At 37.1% G+C, this 19,780-nt stretch overlaps 1 protein-coding gene across 1 annotated transcript in view; it reads right to left on the bottom strand.

Moving 5' to 3' along the window:
* The window catches only part of notch2 (notch receptor 2), a 48,576-nt gene extending 29,051 nt beyond the window's left edge, over positions 1 to 19,525 (bottom strand). Inside the window, exons 1-2 of the mRNA XM_055044317.1 lie at positions 19,149 to 19,525; positions 4,612 to 4,693 (exon numbers count right to left, since the gene is read on the bottom strand). Of these exons, the coding sequence (XP_054900292.1) occupies positions 4,612 to 4,693; positions 19,149 to 19,221 (155 nt within the window). The 5' untranslated portion in view covers positions 19,222 to 19,525. The remainder of the gene's footprint in view (positions 1 to 4,611; positions 4,694 to 19,148) is intronic.
* Positions 19,526 to 19,780: the final 255 nt, after the last annotated feature.

Here is a 19,780-nt window from a genome sequence, read left to right as displayed (position 1 = left end):
AGCCTTTTTAAATCATAAAGGTGTTCTGTGATTCTACAAGGTGACTAATAGGAAACATGAGTGAGGAAGGGAAAGTTCAGAACAAAGCTCACAAAGCCTTGAGATTCTAAATAGAGATCAAGTAATGATTATTAAAACAAAGACTAATGATTTATGACCTCCAAACCTCATCTAGAATTAGGAAATAGTCATGAAAAGATTAACAGACCAGGTGGCTTGTCTAGAGGCATCTAAATCCCTTCAGCAGTGGGCTGGACTGGGAAATGGATGGATGAGTGACAGTTTGATGAAGGAGGCAAAGCAAGAAGGGAAATTACACTCCTCTCTCCACTTCTTCCGAGCCTCCCATCTCCCATCCCCCCCCCACTCGACAGTCTCTCATCATTAGTAAGGAGTTGTGCTCTGAGGTATTCCTTCTCAAATTACCTAAAAAGAGACATCCTCTTTTGTTTTGGCCCTTTCTCTTCCTCTGCCTCCCCTGCAGGTTAATTCTACCTGTCAGATCAAACAGGCAGCAGATCCACACAACACCGTAAATCTCTTCAAAAATGCTGGAGAAGAACTTTGCAAAGAAAAACTGCTGCACAAAGTGAGAGAGGAAGGAAGACGTAATCAGTTTGCTCCGAAGCCAACACAAGACAAAAAGCTCTTGTTCAGAGGATCTGGACAACATGGTGTTCAACCTCATGCTTACGTTAAACATGAATCATCACAGGCTGGAAAACAACACCATGACTTTAGTTCTGTTACCAGGTAACTTGTTTAATGTGCTGCAACTTACAAATACCTACCATTCAGGATAACACAGACAGATCCTCACAGGGATTGACTCGTAGCTTGCACCTCACACACCTAAAGCCGATGGTTTGCAGTTTCACCGGTTAGACAGCTTTTCTGAACCCTGCCCTGCAAAAGCAGCCAATTGACATCTCCCACGGACATTCACTTCATCTGACAAGATCTTTCAGTCCACGAAGACGTGGATGTGCAAGAAAATCCCACGATATTGTCTTTGAGAAAATAGTTACAGTTTATGCTGCTGTTTCGTAGACACATATCTTATTAACTTGTTATGGAAGTGAAAATGTTTAGTTAATTTAAATAGAAGTTTAAAGAAAAAAGATTTGAAATTCTGATGACTAAAATTAGATTTGCAGAATTTAGAGAATGTGCCGTATTTCTGCAGGTCAGTGAAGTCATGAACTGTGAGCAGCAGCTTCTTCTGCCTCCACTTTAGCAGGCAGGCATATGAGATAATCATGCTCCACACAACATTCAGGAATATTCAGTTATTTTTTATGCAAAAGAGCAGCACGGACTCAGCAATACAAAATGGTAGATAATTGTGAAATATCTGGTTTTCAAGCTATTGTTTTTAAAAGCATGATGTCAATTTGCACTTCTTTACACACATTTTCTGTTTTCCATACAAGGTTTGTGGCAAACTTTAAATTGTTTTCTTTTGGCTTTCTTTCTTTCATAGAGGCCATATTTGGGGATTGCACAACGAAGATTTTTCCTGTCAACAGAATCTTTCAACTAAGCAGTGGATCTATGCATCTCATGCACAGTTAGTAATGGATGATTCAGCTGGTTCACTGAATAAACCACTCCTTACCTATCCTGTCAGACAACTCTCCTTGGCAAGTTTGAGGTTTCCCATGTTTTCCCATCATAAGAAGATGAATAGAAAAGCCCTTTGTGTGACTTTCAAAGCTTCAGAAATAGCAAAACCAAACTCTGCTTAAAAACTTGCTCTAAACTTGTCAAATGTCTTCCTTAGTACTTATTATACTCTTTGTGCAGTAATGTTCAAACACAAATAGGGAGTTTATTTATTGACTAAAGGACATCTGAAGACATTTGGTTAAACTGGATTTAAATTATGCTGAACAAATGTGCTTTCCAGTCTTAAAAATTTGTATTCATAAAAATAAAAAATCATTTTCTATCCACTTCATAGTTATGCCCCATTTTGTAAAATCCATATAAAATCTGGGAAGTCGAAGGTGTACAATTATATCTGAATAGAGTGTGAATTACTAAACTGGACATCAGTTCCCCTCAATTGTTCTGTCACTTTCTGTCCAATACAACCTTTCAATAGTAGAGATTGAGATAATAAAATAAGATAAAAAAAAACACACGTGCAACCAACAGACATCAGCAATCCAAATGGCTTAATATGCCACAACAGGTGAACATGTCTGATCAAAACACCAACACTGAGTGACACATGTGATTCAACAGTGCAGCTTTAGCAGCATTAGTTTCTAAAGGTTTGGTGATATAAAAACCAGGGAGGGAATACATCAAAATGGGAAACAATTCAAAGCTAATCTTGAAATTAACCAGAAAAAAAAACTGCAGCTCGGTGTTCATTTCTCTGTGCTTTCAGTTTATAAAAGCTAGCACAAAACATCAATTTCTAACATGCTGTTCTTTCATTAATACCAAACAGATAGTATAAATGTTTGCATTTTATAGCTCCAGCTTTTCCTAATAAGGATTTATTTAATTATTCAGCAACTCAGTTTGACCCCCACAAGGATCCATGTGATGTAGCTGGTTGATGTCAAAAGGCCACAATGACTGTTTATTTGAGTTTAACTTGCAGCAGAGCTTAATAAATGTGTAATCAGATTTTTGGACAATGTGTCTTTTGAATGACAACATTATAGAAACAGAAGCCAAGAGGTTCAACAGAGGCCACTATGCACACATAGGAAAAAAATCGGCAACTGAATCAGTCTAACACTAGGCCTGCTCTCTGTCAGCTGACTCTTCTAAAAACTCATGTATGACCTCAGGGGCTGCTAGCCCTTCTACCAATATTTTAGCATTTCAAAACGTTTTTTTTTCTAGTATTTCTGTTGTGAGTAATCATTCATCATTTAAATAGGGGAAGTGCATAATTAAAAAATCCCTATATTTTAAAGAAATCCCCATTTACACCAAATACTTTCCCACACACAAACAACATAATGCCACCACTTACCACTTTGTTGTAAAAAAAAAGACAAAATGTTTACCAAGCCAACATTTTAATCTGGGTTTGCCATCTCCTATTAGCAATACAAGGCCAACATCACTAAAACCATAACATTGTGGAGTAAGGCGACTAAAGATGGTACACGTAGCACAGCATCTTGACGGGACATGAACATAGTCTACCAATATACAACCAAAAAAGACATTTATGGTCATTATCATAAATTTCAGTGTCGGTTCATTTTTGAACCGACACTGAAATTCGTATTGACTTCAATTGTCTTTCTCATCATCAGTTACTGAGTGGTAACTAATCTAAATGTTGCTTAGCATATTTACTTTTTAATCTATATCCAGAAAATAATATCCATAGTGAAAAACGTTGGTTCCCTAAAACTCTGCTCATGTTTGTGTTAACTGCACACACAGTTCCACATTTAAAGTCAGGTCTAAAATTGGGTTCCTGAAAAAATTTCTATAATATTACAGTTCTCACACTATGTACATCCTTTAAGTGGCCACTACAAGCTTCTCTTATCTCTTGAAATATAACAACTTGAATGAAGACCACAGAATATCATTTCAAAACCAACCATCTTTCACACATTGCTCACCGTGATTTCAATTCAAAATCCAATTCATTTTTTGCCTTAAACAATGCAAAGCCTTGATTAGAGAAATTACAAAGCCTAACTGACTCCAACAAAACTTTATTCTCACACACATGCAAACTGACAACGGTGTGCATGTGTCAAACTGAAATGCACCTGCAGGAAAAATGTTTACTTGACCTTCAGTTAAACAGAGAAAATGTTTAATAGTGATTAAGAGCTGTTGGTTTTATCTTCACTTTCTACAACGGCAGCCAAGTACTTACATTCCAAAAGCTCTGGGAACAGACACGTTTCAGCATTCTCATCACATCTGATGAAACACGATCAGGTTCATGAACTAGCTATGGTGTGTTTTTTGTTGGGAATTGGGCTTGGGAGTGGCAACAGAATTATAAAGAAAGCTCAGGCCTAATTACAAACTAGGATAAATCATCAAAAAATAGTAGTTGCACTCTTTACGTTGCAGTCCTTTTCCTGCATGGTTTGATTACTCCAGTAGCAGAAAAAAAATGTTATTTTTAGCTTTTAGCTGACATGGTCTTGGCACTCTTCAATAACTTCAATTTCCTTGGGATTTTGACAGTTTCCTTTCATTCTGTTCACACTAAATGTGTGTGTGCGTGTTGTTCTGGACTCATTACGAGTAATAACACGGAGAGAGGAAATATGTCTGCTGCTTCTTAAAATAAAATGTAATCGCAACAAACCTGAGACATGATGCTGATAAAAAGGCATGAAATAAAAAATGTTCATAGTTTTTTTTAATTTACTAATGGAAAAGTAGTTAATCAAACAAAGCAGGCTGTCAATCAAACAAAACCTCTTGATCCCCTGAAGTGACTGTGGTTGACCTAGAAGCCATATTTTTGGCTTGGCCTTTCATATCCAACTATCACATAAGCGCATGTATACCTCTGTGCTCATATCTTAATACATCTCAGATCACAGTGTGACCTGGTGAAATGAAACTGCAAAGCTCGTGATTGGTTGTGAATCTTGATCTTACCTGCAGTATTCTGTGCCATTATTAAAGGTCAGGCATGTTGCGTTGTTAATACAAGGCGCCTTTTCATCCACACACTGCAGGCCTGCAAGAGACGTGAATCATGTTAGACAATTAGAGTAACAGTCGTTAATTTGCTGCTAAACTTTCGATCAAAATATCAAAAATGGATCAGAAATCAGAACAAGATATCTTGAAAATAATTAAACAGACCCCTCCTAACTTTGGAAATGTCTGCTTTAGACATTTTACAGGTCAGATTTGATAATTCTCACAGTATCACAGAGTAATAAAAAATAACAGTGGCAAAAATATTGATTTTCTTATTGAACTGCATTTGTGTTGGTAGAATGACTTAATTGTTGTCTACTCTGAATAAATGAAATGAAATTAGAATATATGCTACAACTTGTGTTTAGAAAACCAATCATTAAGATTATGACAATTTTGCTTTCTTACTCAGTTAAATAACATTATTTTATGAATACCAATTTAAATGTGAGATGCTGTCACTTCAAAGCTTCAGTATGCAATTTGCATAAAAAGAAGTACTTTTTTTTCATCTGGTGAAACTGTTATTATGTCATGACAGTAGAGACACATAACCGGTGGGGAAAAATCAAACTCGTCTGCCTTCTCAAAATACTCCAAGTGCTAACTAGATACAACCAATAAGAACCAGTCAATCAAAATCTCGTGCTGCTCATCTCTCTCTCCCTTCCCTCTGCTTTCTGCTTCGCTGTGGCTTCTCCCCAGTCGTGAATGCTCAGGCTAATTAGCAAGACCACAGATGATGGTGGATAAACAGTTTTCCTAATGTTAAGGTGTTTCTCTGTCATCAGCACATCAAGCAGCAAGTACACGTGTTTGATTGACAGTGCTAAGACCCTCCTCCTGACTCTGATAGGTTATTCTTGGTTGGGAGTGGAGCATTTCTTCAGATATCAATAAAAAGCTCAGGAAAGAGGTGGAGAAAATTGATCTTTTCACAGATTATGTGTTTTCTATTATACTATCAAAAAATAGTGATACTTTTAAAAAAGTATAACAAAGGTAAAAGTTACATACTACAGCTTTAAGAGAAAAAATGTTTCTACAAGGAGGAACATGCAAGCTAAAATTGAGTTAAAATTAAACTTAGCTTTGCCCATTAATCCTGGAAATCTTTCACAGGTTCTTACCAAAGGAGATGGTAAGAACCCAAAAGCTTGCTCTAAATATCCCCTCTTTGCTTATTTTAGCAGTAACATTAGGCAGTTGACTCTGTACTCTCTTTTCTAACTTGGCAAAGCCATCCTGGAACAAGTCAACGGCCACGAGCAAGCCGGATGGCAAGGCAGGGAGAAAAAAAAAATCATCCATCCTGCAGAAGACAACAAAGGCCAACTATTCCCCTTCCAATGAAACACTTATTGCCAGACACATCAGCCATTGTGCCTTCAAGCCACCAGAGACACATGGCTCAAGAGGTCCTCACGCGCACCAGGCCAAGACAACATGCCAAGCAGAAGTGGAGTTTTCACATTTTATTTATTACAGCTGGAAAGCAAAGTTTAACGGATGTTTTTTTTTATTAAGAAAACTGGCATGAGTTATTGCCAGTAGTTAAAGAATATTTTCTTCTTAAATAGCCTCTAATGTATTAAGATGCTTTTTTCAAAACACGGGGCAGGTCAGCTGATTTTGAAGAAACGGTGTCTTCGCAAAACAGTCATTGCATTACAGGAAGTGCACTCAGCAGTAGTGTTACTTCCTGCACCTAGTTTAATCTCAATGTCACTCAACTTAGGAAGTCCCTTTGATGACACAAACACCAATATTTAGACTACTTCATGTGCTTATGAAGTAACAGACGTTAATTGCAAATTGTTGTGTTTGAAGTATCTCTGAACTGCTGAGGCAAGAGAGCAACTGCAAACTCATGTTTTAGAGTGTGGCAAGCAGGCATACCCATTTAGACATGGAGATACAATACGCAAACCCCTGTGAAATTTATAATCCTACAGGCATCCACACACACATACACACAGACACACTCAGCCTTTGCTACTATTGGATATCTTTTGAATAAAAGTAAAAAAAAGAAAAAAGTGTAGGCTGCTGCATAATGAAAACCACAGAAAATGCTTAGCTATTTTAGGACTGCAGAAGTAGATCATGCAAATACTGCAACAAGAATTTCTTCATCCTGGCAAAAGTAGGTACAATTCAAGTTCACTTTAATGTTTTCTACAGCAGGACATGACAAGCACATGAATCTATTAAACACAAATTTTGATAAATAGTAACAATTAGCATTACACTAACATAAATAAACCACATTGTTGAAGTATTGAGTGAAATTATGGTTTCCATAAGTAAGTAGAAATTAAGTTTTGTTCCATTTATTAACTTATCATCATGTATGTTAAAAAGAAAAGTCCTGATATGTTGCTACTCTCAGACAATGAGGAATGTGGTAATTCAATAGCAAAATGGAAAATGCAGGAAACATGTTTTTCCTGGGTGACAGTGAGCTTTAGGTCTGGTCTGCTCATACGGGTTAGGGCGATAACCAATAAAACAAAAATAAAAATAACTACTTCACGGGTTCTTTAACAAAGTTATTAGTTCTAAGTCTAAGAGAAACCTAAACCATTTAAGAACATTTCACTAAACTTTATCTATCTCTCAATAAACTCAGAACTGCATCAAAATACACAATATTTGATTTTTTTACAGGTCAAACATAGTGGCAGTTCTGAGTTTTGATATATTAAATGCAAATGAACCTTGGCTATAATGCAGTTCACCTTTCACAACCTCACTGCTTCACGGATGTTTTTGTGCAGTATTTTTTCACAGTGCATTGTATTCTGCGTCCTGATTGGCTAACCAGTCTCCCCACTTCTTCTCTACCTGTGTGCAAATAACGTTACGTTTTTTAAACATACGTAAAACAGCTTGGCAAAATTTGGTAAATGTTTCTTCCCCAGAAGAAAAAAAAGAGTGACAACTATCGATAACTATGTTCTTCTCTTGAAAAAAACATACCTGCACCACAGGCTTCAGAAGAAAAAGACACTAAAGAGCGGAATCAAGCCACAACGTCACAGTCAGAGGCACAGTGAAATACGCAAGTCACAATTTGTCCTACTGTACCTCGTATTGATGATTAAAGTGATTATTTTACTGTAATTATTTGTAAGAAAGTATTATGTTCAAAAAATACTTGGGCCTGAAAACAGGTTTTGTTCTTTGGTTTCAATGTAGAGTATTTAATTATGCTGTATAGTAGTTGTAAAAAAATAAAGGTAACTACTTCACGGATTTCGCCTATCACAGGTTTTTTTCGGAACTGAGAAACGAGAGTTCTGATTTTCTGAATTTGATCTGCTTATTACTTAATCACTGCTGATCACTACCAATCAGCATGAATAATAGCTGAACAAACATTGCTTCTTTGGATGTGTTACTTTGAGAGAGCATTCCCTGAGATTTTCAAAGCTCTGTTTGAAAAAAATGTCCAAAAATGTGCTTCAGAAATACAACGCTAATGTGAACATTTTCAAGAGGTAACTATTCATTCCAACAGGAGGGATAACATTTCTTGCCTTTTTTTTTTTTTTTTTACAGTCACAGCATCCAACCATATGACAATTACTGAGTCAGGGGTCAAATTTCAGACTATTTGACTAATATATCCTCTCCTCGAAACTGCATCGCAAAACACAATAAACCCACAATAACTAATAGACATAGCTAGTAAACCCCCCCAGTAAAGCTAATTAAAAAATACAAATTAACTTTAAAACCCATGTGCATAAACACACGTCCACAAACCTGACTGCTCTTCAATTTGGTCCTTGGAGAAATATCAAACGCTGATGTAGTCATGCAGAATATTCTTTTGTTGAAATGACCAACTTGAAATATGTATGGATCCGCAGCAACACAAAATCTCATCTAGACAGAAATTCTTCCGGTAAAACCTTTATAGATTTTGAATTAACATTAGTCCTCTTTAAGTCGTGTAGCATTTCAAACTTGCTTTTCAAATGCATGTTGTTGTTGCTGACTACACAGACGCTAGCCAGAAAGCTAAAAACACCCTAAGTAAGCCGCACAGCAAAAGATCCAAAATAGACCTGGATCTCACGAGCAAAGAAAAAAATCAGAATGAAGAAAAACGCTTTATTTCAGACACGTATACTTTTAAGTCTGTAAGTGGTTGGCTCTGCAACATGAAATTCACTCTGGCCTTACAACATTTTTTTACTTATTACTTTTAACTTAACATAGTTCATCCATTTAATTAAACGTAGATAAACAAAGAACAGAAGCTCAGACCAAAGGCATTTGTTACCCCAGCAGGTTTGACAAGCTTCCGATTCTACCTGTTGTAACCACAGATGCGATAGCCTTACCAAATTTGGGACATCCTGCACAATACCACATCAGCAGACACATAAAGGTCAACGACCTCATCCTGCAGGGGTTACAAACACTATGACTGAACAATTGGAAAATGTTTCCAAAACAAACTTACTGAAAAATAAAACAAGCAGGAAGTTCACACACATCCAGATTGTGCTCCTGAATGTGAACACCAGCATTAGGGCTTTTTTGCATGGCTATTCTAACATCTCACTGTCAATGGAGCACAGACAGAAATATTTCCCAGGCGTGAGAACCTACATTTGCCCCATCGACCACGTCAACAGTAAAACAAAAACCAGACTGTGTGGACATTACCTGTCCGACTGACTTCAACCATGAATTGGATCCTTGTCATTTCAATAAAAGTCTCCATTTCTGTTTAACTTTCAGCTCACCTTTTAGCTTTGTGTGCTTTTGGTCTGCACAAGTATGATCAACATGAAAGGTTTACTCGTAAAAACAAACTCAGTGAAAAGTGAATTTGCAATTTGATGAGACAGAAGAGCCTTGAAGGAAGCCGACTGATAGTAGCTGGATCTTGACAGATATTATCAGACTGCAAATAACAGATTACGGTTTGCAGTTTTCAATAACCTCCAGACGATAACATCAATGAACACACAGGATGTCAGGGTGGTCTGCTAAACTCCATCAGATGTTTTGACGACCGTAGGAAGGACATGAACACAAACAGTAGCATTAAAATGTTTTTGTCCTGTTTCACTACAAGTGCGCTTTGTTTAGAGCATAAAATCTAATCATATTGTGTGCGTAAAGATTCCTTTTCACTCAAGTAACACATTCCTGTTCAAATTTAAACTTTAAAATATATCATGCAGGGTGTATTATAAGACTAACGAGCCACTAGGCTTTACTTGTGGCCCCACCTGGCTAAGCATTGCTTATTTATTTAAGTCTTTTTAAAATGTGCATTTTTTAAGACTTTATAGTTGGTGTTCAGGTATTAGTCTTCCAATCTTTTAATAACAAATAATTATCAAGCGATATTTTCAAATTTCCTGCCGTTAAACATTTTCTAACTCAAAAACACAACAGACTGCTGAATGAATGACTGCCCTGCACCCAACCCAGAAAACTTATAATCAAGTTTTCTGGGAGAAATCTTGATTATAATTATAACTTGTAGAACGTATGGTACTGCTTTTTCATTGCAGAACAATAAGTCCTCCACAATTTCTTGAAAAGGAAACAAATCCTTCCGCTTGAAACATAAAAACAAAAGAAAAGGTGCAATAACCTGGTGTAATAACTTTGCACCCCCTTTAACTATCACTTCCTAGAGCACATTTTGATTCAAATTCAGCATTCAGTCTTATTTTGTTGAAGTCTATCAGCATGAAACATCTGAACTTGACAATATTTGTCCACTTGAGTCTACAAAAGTTCTGCATTTCTATCAGATTGTGAGGCGAATTCTTGCCCCAAGCTCTCTTGAGATGACCTCCAAAATTTCCTATCAGATTTAGTTCTGGACTCTAACAAGGCAACTTCAAAGCTCCCCATTTCTTTAGTGAATTCATTTTTGTGTTGATTTGGATATTTGATTGGACTCAACGTGATGCCGAAAAGCTAAATACATCTTGAGTCTTCTAGCACATACCTGAAGTTACATCTGACAGAAAACATGACAGCAATATTGTCACCGTGGTGTCATTTTCTCTAAAAACCTTTTTTCCAGAGCTGGTGTTTGAATGAAAATGTTTTGCTTTTGTGTATGTGTGTGTGGTACGTCCAGTCAGTTTAAAATCACATCATGACTTTTATCTTGTATCTTTCTACAACCAGGCTATTTTGATGCTCTGCAACCTCTCTGCAAGAAAACACTGGATACTAGGACATGTGAACATTATTTCAGGTTTATCAAATGAACTAAAGTTAAAGGCAAGTGCAAAATAAATTAATTAAAAACAATTTCAGTAGAAAAGCTTTACAGATGATTTATTTCCTTAGTTTCAAAACCAAGCATTTTAAAAGGGGTGTGAATGCGCGAGAGTCACTATATATCATCTGATTACTTCAACAACTGCATCCTGAAAGCGGCTAATATTAGGGAACAGGAATGAAAACTACACACATATCACCCCAAAACCATAACACTGGAAACAAGTTTGCTTACAGTTAAAATAAACCAGAAATGGCAGATGAAGAAAAATGTTCACTCTTGTTTCTATCATCAATTTATTTCAGTGTGACATTGAAATTATTGACGTCCTTCATTTACCACCAACTATTCCCATAATGCGGATAATAGCAGAGGGAGGTTTAGCAAAACCGCATGGCCCCTGTTTTCTGATGGAGGGCTTTTCTGTGAAGCTGGAGTTGCAATTGCATCAGAAAGCAGTTGTTCATTTTGGTAACAAAGGTAACCAATCAAAAATGGCTACATGTAGAAAGTCCTGTACATGTTCTAAAAACCTTCAAAAGCTAAAAATCAACAGAGCTGTATTTTTATAAGTTTTGGGTGAAAAAAAATACAGGAAAAGAAGTTAGTACGACAAAGCCCTGTGTCAACAATATAGTTAATCCATGTTTACCTAATACAATCAAACCGGGCCCCTGCCCTTAATATTACAACACCTTTTCCAGCAGCTAAAAGACAGAGACGCAACACAATTTTTGTTTAAAAGATTTTGTTTTCGTTTCCATCATTTCAAATACGAATCACACTGATTAACTAGGCTGTGTCATGAATGAATTTCAAGAGCTGTGTGTTAAAATAGCAATTGCACGTCTTTAAATACTTCAGTAGCTCTTGGAGAAGAAATCAATCTGATTACACTATGCAAGTATTAAAAACGTGCCACAACCTGTGCGATATATCTGCAAGGTGGCATGCTGGTATATCACAGATACGCTGAAATACATGTGACGAATGTTTGTGGTATGAATTCTTCTATGGAGTGGAGATGCTTGTGATAATTCAGCAAAGCAGCTTGGCTTACATTGAAAAAAGATACCCTACACTGTGTGCAGCACTTTCAACACAGACAAATCACAGCTGAGCAGTTACCGTAGTCTTCACAGTAGTCTGTAGTTTGAACCACACACGACTCAGGACTGCATTAAAAATGCATTAGGGTAACAGCAGTTCAAGACAACAGCTGTTTCATTTGCTCCTTCTTGTTTGTTAACATTTTTGGTGTTTTACAGCAATGTGACACCAGAATGTCTCCAGCAGAACAGTAGGATGAACATCCTTTGCTGTTAAAAACAATAAAAGCAAACAAGCTCTGGTTTGCTCAATCCACAAAGAAATTAAAGTCATGAATTTAGCAGAATGAAGAAAAGAGGTTTTGAGCTAAAAGCTGTGGATTGATAAGAGGAAGTAATTACGAAACTGGAGTCAAAAGGCAGCGCACTGGCGGCTGTCGCCGACGACTGGCAAATATCCATACAGGAGAGGGCAGGAAGTTGTTGGCGCTGAGTGAGGAAGTAACCCCATTTCCTGGAATTGCTCCACAAGCCTCTTTATCTAGCAAGGTAAAAAAAAAATGTTGCCATGGTAATTTGCAATAAAATACTTTTAGCTCAGCATGAAGTAGAGAGAGAGTATGAGAGCGAAACCTCTAACTAAACAGCATTACCCCGAAGGGATCTTTGCTGGCCCACACAAACAGCACTGGGTCCAAGTGGACAATCTCAGTCTAAACCTCACACAGTTTGCTTCAAGGTCTGCTTCAGATTCAGGGTGGTGTCTTAACTGTACAGGTAGTTGAGTGTCAGTAAAAATAAGTAAATTATGTGATTAACTGAGATGTCTTAAGCTAATTCTCCAGAATTTTTTTCTGAACTCCAAATCCTAATGTATTGCAGACTCAGAGTACAAAGGGGCTCAAGAATATCACAGCCTTTTGTCACAGAGTCTGTGATAATTCACCAGTAACAATCACAATACATAAAATTAAGTCTGTAGTTTTTAAAAACTAAAAGACTAAAAGTGTGGTTGAAACAAAGAACTAAAAAAAAAAACTTAATAGATCAAAGTAAAAAGATCTGAAGTGTCAGCGGTGGCCCTGCAAAATGCTTGGAAAACTAGGGAGAGTCTTAGCAGAATGTAACGTTGGGCTGAGCTGTTTTTGAAACACCAGGAGACCAGAGCATACTGTTGTGCACATGTTACAGTCAGCGTGCGTCAGAATGTGATTGGAAAAAAAGACAAAAACAAGGTGAGCAGTCCAGAGAAGGCAAGTCTCGGGACTTTCCCCACCCTTTTTTCATATTCAGAATTCTCCTCCACTCAAAGCATTACATCTAATCATTTCTACTCTGTTTCAATCACGGTGGCTACAGATGATACATAAAAGTCTGCTATCTTATTGTTTGGATGTTTTGATAGATTTTCACACACTCTGCCTACTCAGTTACTGCATTCCTCACCCAAACAGCTAAATGTATTAATATTTCAGTAAATATTTCTAAATAGCCAGGACGACAGGCTGTGAGAAAATATCCAAGGCATAATTGTTACTGTCTAGTTATCAGTATTGAACACTTTACATTGAAGTAGATCATAAAAATTAATGTTTAATTGTACTTTTGTGATGAGAACTATTAGCTACATCAGAAAGCATTCTTGTCTGTGGGAAAGCTTTTTGTCTTAAAGATATCCCATTCTCCTCCATACTACAATCTGATGGGTAAGTCTGGTCTAAATTTCACTACCTTTAATAAAATTAACTCATTTGTAATCAAATAAGCTTTCGAAATATGTGAAGGAAGATCCAACATGCATGTTGTTTCTGGATTTTTGTATAATTACTGATAAATAAAAATACTAAGAGAACAAAATAGCAGTATTTTTTATTGTGGCTTCTGGTGTTAAATTGACGATGCAAAAGCAACGAATCAAGCCCAACCTGATGTCAGTGTGGAGTTCAGAGAGGATAGAGATGATATTTTATATTATAACAAACAGCCACAATGTTACGCTCCAATCTGTAGGTCAGTAAATAATGCTGTCTTGTGGGCTGTTCAATGAAAATCTTTGTCTTAGGCCAAAGCTTGATGGAGATAAATCACATTTCACACCACGCTCCAGCTTGGGTCAAATGGAAGTAAACCATTGATGGCACAATTGCTGGCCTTTGTCGATCTGCACAAGCAGCGCCAACAGATACACACACGCATGGTGGCTTGTCTACAGTTCACACTAGGCTAAAATATGTAGCCATCCACATGCCCACACCCAAAGAGTGGCACTATGTCGTGTGGCACAACAATGACACCGACGCTTGTTCAAGAAGGTCGTCAGTCAAAGTGCTTGTCCTCTGCCTTGCTGAGCTCTGAGGCACTCAGCTTTAATCGCCTTGTTTTGTGTAATTATCGAAGTAATGACGGCATTAATCTCAGACTTTTCCAAATAGTCTCAGCCATCAAACTTAAATGCTTTGAGACTGATTCCTTTTTAATCTATGCCACACATATGTTCTCTCGAAGATGCACCAGAAAGCTTTTATATGCCACAACGCAATGAATCAACAGTATGATATAAAAACTCCACACCAGGGCTTCAGTTCACATAGAAAGATTTAAGCAGTGTTGTTTATGACACCAGAAGATGACCTAATATTCACACATGATTACATATGATCTTAATTTAGTTTGCTCATGGGGGGGGTTGCAGTTTTCACTAATGAGAATAAGAGATCTTCACAATTTAGTAATGACAATTCAAACTGTTGCTATTCCTGCATAAACTTCAAAAATGTCAGATGAATTTATAAGGAAAGCTTGGGAAGCTTTGGTCGGAATGCACAAGAGGATGAAATGAATCTGTGTTACTTTCAATAAATACAACAATGGCCTTTAAGGACTGTTTCAGAATTTCTGTAACTGAAGTCATTCACATGATCCCCCTGTGAGGGAAAAGAAACATACATCCTGGCAGCCACAGTACAAAAGTTTGAAGGAGCAACTCTTTAATAGCCTGCACACCAAGTGACTCTCTGTATGTTGCAGAAAACATTCATATTATCTTGCAAACCTACTGCGGACGTTTTACTTTGCTGGTGCCACACCCCAAATACAAAGCAAGTCTTTTACAGGCTGACCTTGTTGGATCTCTACAAACCACATATGACCATTCTAACAACAGAAAGACAATATATGTGTTATTGTGACCGTATTATAAAAAAATAAATAACTGTCACATTCCTAAATAACAGTGAATATTCCAGAAATGTAAAACCCACAGTTGAATACCTGAAAAGCTGAATCGAAGAATGATAAATTATGACATGTTTCCATAATTTGATATTATTTTTCTCTTTCTAAGGATTGACATGTTGTTTGTTACTTACCACAAAAACTACACACGACTACACAGCTACCTCTTTGTCTACATCTTTGCTCATAAAGAGCAAACATGCCTCATTAGAATGAGGCACGTATGAAGCTATAATTTCATTTTACCAAGTGCTTTTAATGGGATGTCAGAGAAATTGCTGAAGTAACTGAAGTTTATCTCCAGATTTATGAAACACTGTTTAACACAGCATCCCACCCGTTGCTATGCACAGCAAGTCGGCTTGCTGAATGTCGGACTTTAGTGTTTAAAAATATTTCCAGTCTCAAAAAGCGCAGACAGTCGTGGTGTGGACATTAAAGGAGTGCAACGCATCACTACTACAAAGTAACTGTGTAAAATCCCACAGTTTTGAATCTACAAGTGTCATGTGTATATAAGTCTGGCTACCGAAGCACACAACCCGACTAACTAACCAGATAATAAAGTTTGTTCTTTTTTTGTTACTCTTAAAAACACAACAGCATGTATAATAGTTTTCAAATTGGCAGTAATAAATTATACAAGTCTGCTTGTGCCTAAATCAATAAATCAAATTCACCAAAATAAATCAATGTTGTAGAAAACTGCAATATTGTATATGTGACCCACTTTGAATACCTTGCAGGGTTGTTTTTTTTTTTTTTTTTTTTTTTTTTTTTTTTTTTTTTCAAATAAAGGCAATTAAACCGAGACTGACATTTAACTTTAAGAATTTATGACATGGTCTAATTACTTAAAACAGTAAGAATCTCAGTCGGGCCCATGTCTTGCACAGATATGCAAGACATTTTTAACTCTACAAGATAGCAAAGCACAGTGGCTGACGAGAATGTTTTAATCACAATTAAGGAGCCACTTCACATGTTTTTTTGCCGTTTCCAAAAAATAACACACTGTTCCATTAGGGGTTAAAATCTAAAGGCTGCGATAGTTTTAAATGGGACAGAACAGCGCAGAGCCTCAAACAATCATTAGCAGGTAAAAACACAGAAAATAGAAAGAAAAGAAAATCCCTGTGCAACGAGTGTAAGTGTGTGTGTGTGCTTAAGAGAAAGAAGGGAGGGAAACAACAGAGAAGAGAGGAATGTCAAACACCAACAGCATTCCAGTGTTTCTCCTTGCACAGCCTCCAGCACTTCTACATTGTGTTTTCGTCCTTTGTGTGATATCACCATTCACAAGTAACTTACGGTGCATGGAAAAAAAAACAGCATGACCGAGGAGAAAAAAAAAAAAGAAAACACCAACAAACATTAATCAAATATGAGCTAAATAGTTTCACAGACCTTTGATGTAAAATATATTTTACCACTTTGGTACATTTGCATGAAAACTGCACAGCGACGTTTTAACTCATGTCCACAGCAGAATGTCACACTACAGTCTGTGAAAATAAAAGCTGGTATCATTGCAAATATAAGAAAAATAGCAAATTAACACAGTATAAGTCAATTTCACACAAGAAGGCCCAATACTTGCATTATTATTATTATCCATAGATCAGCCCCACAGTGTTCTGATGTGTTACCATTCTGGACCTGGACAAACCCTTTTTTGACCATGTACTAAACCAAGTTTATTTTCCATTGTAATTAGGGACCTCGCAAAAAGTAAGAACATACAATGATTCAATCTAACTGTAATGAAATTTTCTTGTATAATTGAATTATAACTAAGTTTAAACTGAACTCTCCTTCCTCTGAATGTGGTTCTGACTCATGGATGGACCCGATAATGCTTCAGGATTATGAGCTCTGATCAAACCAAAATAACTCTCTGTAATCTATATCTTATCGACAACACTTAATCAGAGTGGCATAATCTCATTTCCTTACAGTAGACTATGATCAGATTTTAGAAAATTACTCTAAATCAGTGATTGCTAAAGAGGTACCAAACCTTCCCCCATAGGAACAAGTCAAAAGACTTGGGTATAAAACAGCCAATTACAAAAGTATGAAATTACTGAATTTCACAGATACTGACGATATTTTGTTATAAATGTTTCTATTCATGGAACCAGCTAATTCCAGTAGTAAATATCTCCTTTCCCAGCATGTGCCTGAGGCATGCATCTTAGGGAAACATGCAATTTTGATCATGTCATTTAATATTGCAATAATATCAGTTGCAATTACTCCACATTTCCCCCAATTTTCTCTTTGTTTTCCCATCTTCATCATCATCATCATTTCTCCACCACTTTCCATGAGTTGAAGTTTTTTTCTATCCAATGTATGGGAAAGCAGACCCATACACAATGAGAGTTGTTTCAACTGGCCAAATATGTTATTTGCATACAGAGAATTAATGCATGTCACCTGAAATATAATAGCCGAAACAACATTGCATCCTTTACAACTGCAATAGTGCACACACTGTTGTTGCTATAATGACGTATAGCGCAGATTTGCTGTGATCGCATTAATATCATAAAAGTTTTTTTTTTTTTTTAAGAAGGGAAAAGTCTTTTCCTCTATTTACTGCTTGATTGATATGAGAATACATATTACTTGCAAGACACAATTTGAAGTTGGGGAGTGAAAGGTTTCTAACCTGACCCAATATCAGAATCCAATATGGCTGCTCTGTTTATGAAATCTAGTGATAGCCAATAAGTAATGATGAACAGACACTTTGTTTTGATTTGTGTCAAAAACACACTAGTCTACATCAATCCTTTGGAAGCCATTTTGGGATTATTTATTTAATTGCTCATTAAATACATCAAAATTCTGCATTCCCTATTTACAATCAATAACTCATAAACAAACAGCATTTTGTTTTTGTTTTTTTAACTTCTGAAAAAACTGATTAAAGGTTCAGGCCATGGATATATGCTTTGACTGATGAATGGGGATAATCTTATAATTTCTCAACTTGAAATGGCTACCTGTGTTACAGTACTTAAAATAAAAGGAACCCGAATTGGTAAAAAATCAGAAATCGACAACTCAGACAATAACAAACCTGTATTCAAAAGTAAAAGACTGATCCCCAAGTCCAACTGTTCTCTATAAAGCTGTGTGCAATCGACTGAATGCATAAATATCTTTTTTTTTTAAATACAGCAATCTGAATCAGTCAAAATCTGAATCAGTCAAAATCTGAAATCAGACGGTCAGATCAAACCAGGTCAAGAGTGCATCTCTACAGTTCACCCTTCCTGCCCTTTTTCTCCCACACACTGTGAAGATGTGCACTTGACATTTAACCCAGCAGGTTGATAACCTTACAATGGCAGCTAGCTCACTGTCTTTGATAAAAGAGAAAAGGCAGGGATTTTGCAGCATATAAAACATGAAACTCAAACAAGTATCATTACTGACAGCTCCACTCATTCAGCACAGCAGCCTAATGAATGCTAAGTGTCCATTTTGAGGTTTTCGCTCTGCTTGAAAACATCTGGACAGTGGTGCAAGTAATGACCATATTATCAGAATTAAACTGCTCACATTCCTTAAACATTTTAGGAAGAAGGCAACCATTTTACGCATGAGTAGGAGGTAAAAAAAAAGAAGAAAAAAAAGAAAAAAAGGTAAAAGGTGTTACTATAAAGCCACGCTCGCACCTATTCTTAGGCAAACAGGACCACATTCACCGAAACGTGAACTTCCCTTAAAGTTAGAGGGTTTTCTTAACTTTAGCTCAACTTCTTCTTCGCGTAACCATGAAGTCAGGCGGCGGCACCGAGGCGGCGAGCGAGGCAAGTGATGCTACGCCTGCCCCGCGTCTCGCAGATGCCGAGGCAACAAAACGTGTTTCACAAAAAACCCGTGAACGACTGTACAGTTTCAACAAGTAGAAAACTCACCAAGAGTCAGCCGAGCGAAGTAGAAGACCAAGACTAGGGCCTTGCCCAGGCAGAAACCGGGTATGTGTTCCATATTTGCTGTAAAATCCACATAGGGCAGCCAGCCCAAAAGCTGAGCTGTCCCCCTTCAACGGTTACTTCTCCAAAAAAAAAAAAATTTACAAAAAAAAGGTCTCAGCGGAGGATTAACGCGAAATGTAAGTGGTTCAAAATCAGCTTCAGCGGCTACTTACAAAACCCCATTACTCGTCTACATGTGTTCTACGGGTTGTTACTCTAAAACTGTGAAGAAGAAGAAAAAAAAATACCCCCGTCAAAAAAGTTAACTTCATCTGCGTCGCCGCAGCGCTGAAAAAAAAAGCCTCGCACCTCTCTACGCTGCCAGAGCGCTCGAGTCACTACCGCCGAACAAAACCATATCCTTCCGCTGAAACCCAAGGGATCTATTCGTTAGATTAAAATATATGGCTCGTCTTTAAAATAACGGGCTTCATGTATTTAAGGCAGCATTCATCGGCATTTTTCTTTAAATCACGCGGGAGAAGAGAGATTTTGTCGTGGATAGGGTGCGTGAAAGGTAAAAAAATATATATATAGAAGTAGTCGCTCTTAGTGTCGTTGTGGCGGAGGAA

Source organism: Poeciliopsis prolifica, unplaced genomic scaffold, assembly GCF_027474105.1.
Source record: "Poeciliopsis prolifica strain line A6 unplaced genomic scaffold, Auburn_PproV2 SCAFFOLD002, whole genome shotgun sequence".
Classification (NCBI taxonomy): Eukaryota; Metazoa; Chordata; class Actinopteri; order Cyprinodontiformes; family Poeciliidae; genus Poeciliopsis; species Poeciliopsis prolifica.
This window is presented reverse-complemented; position numbering and strand designations above follow the sequence as displayed.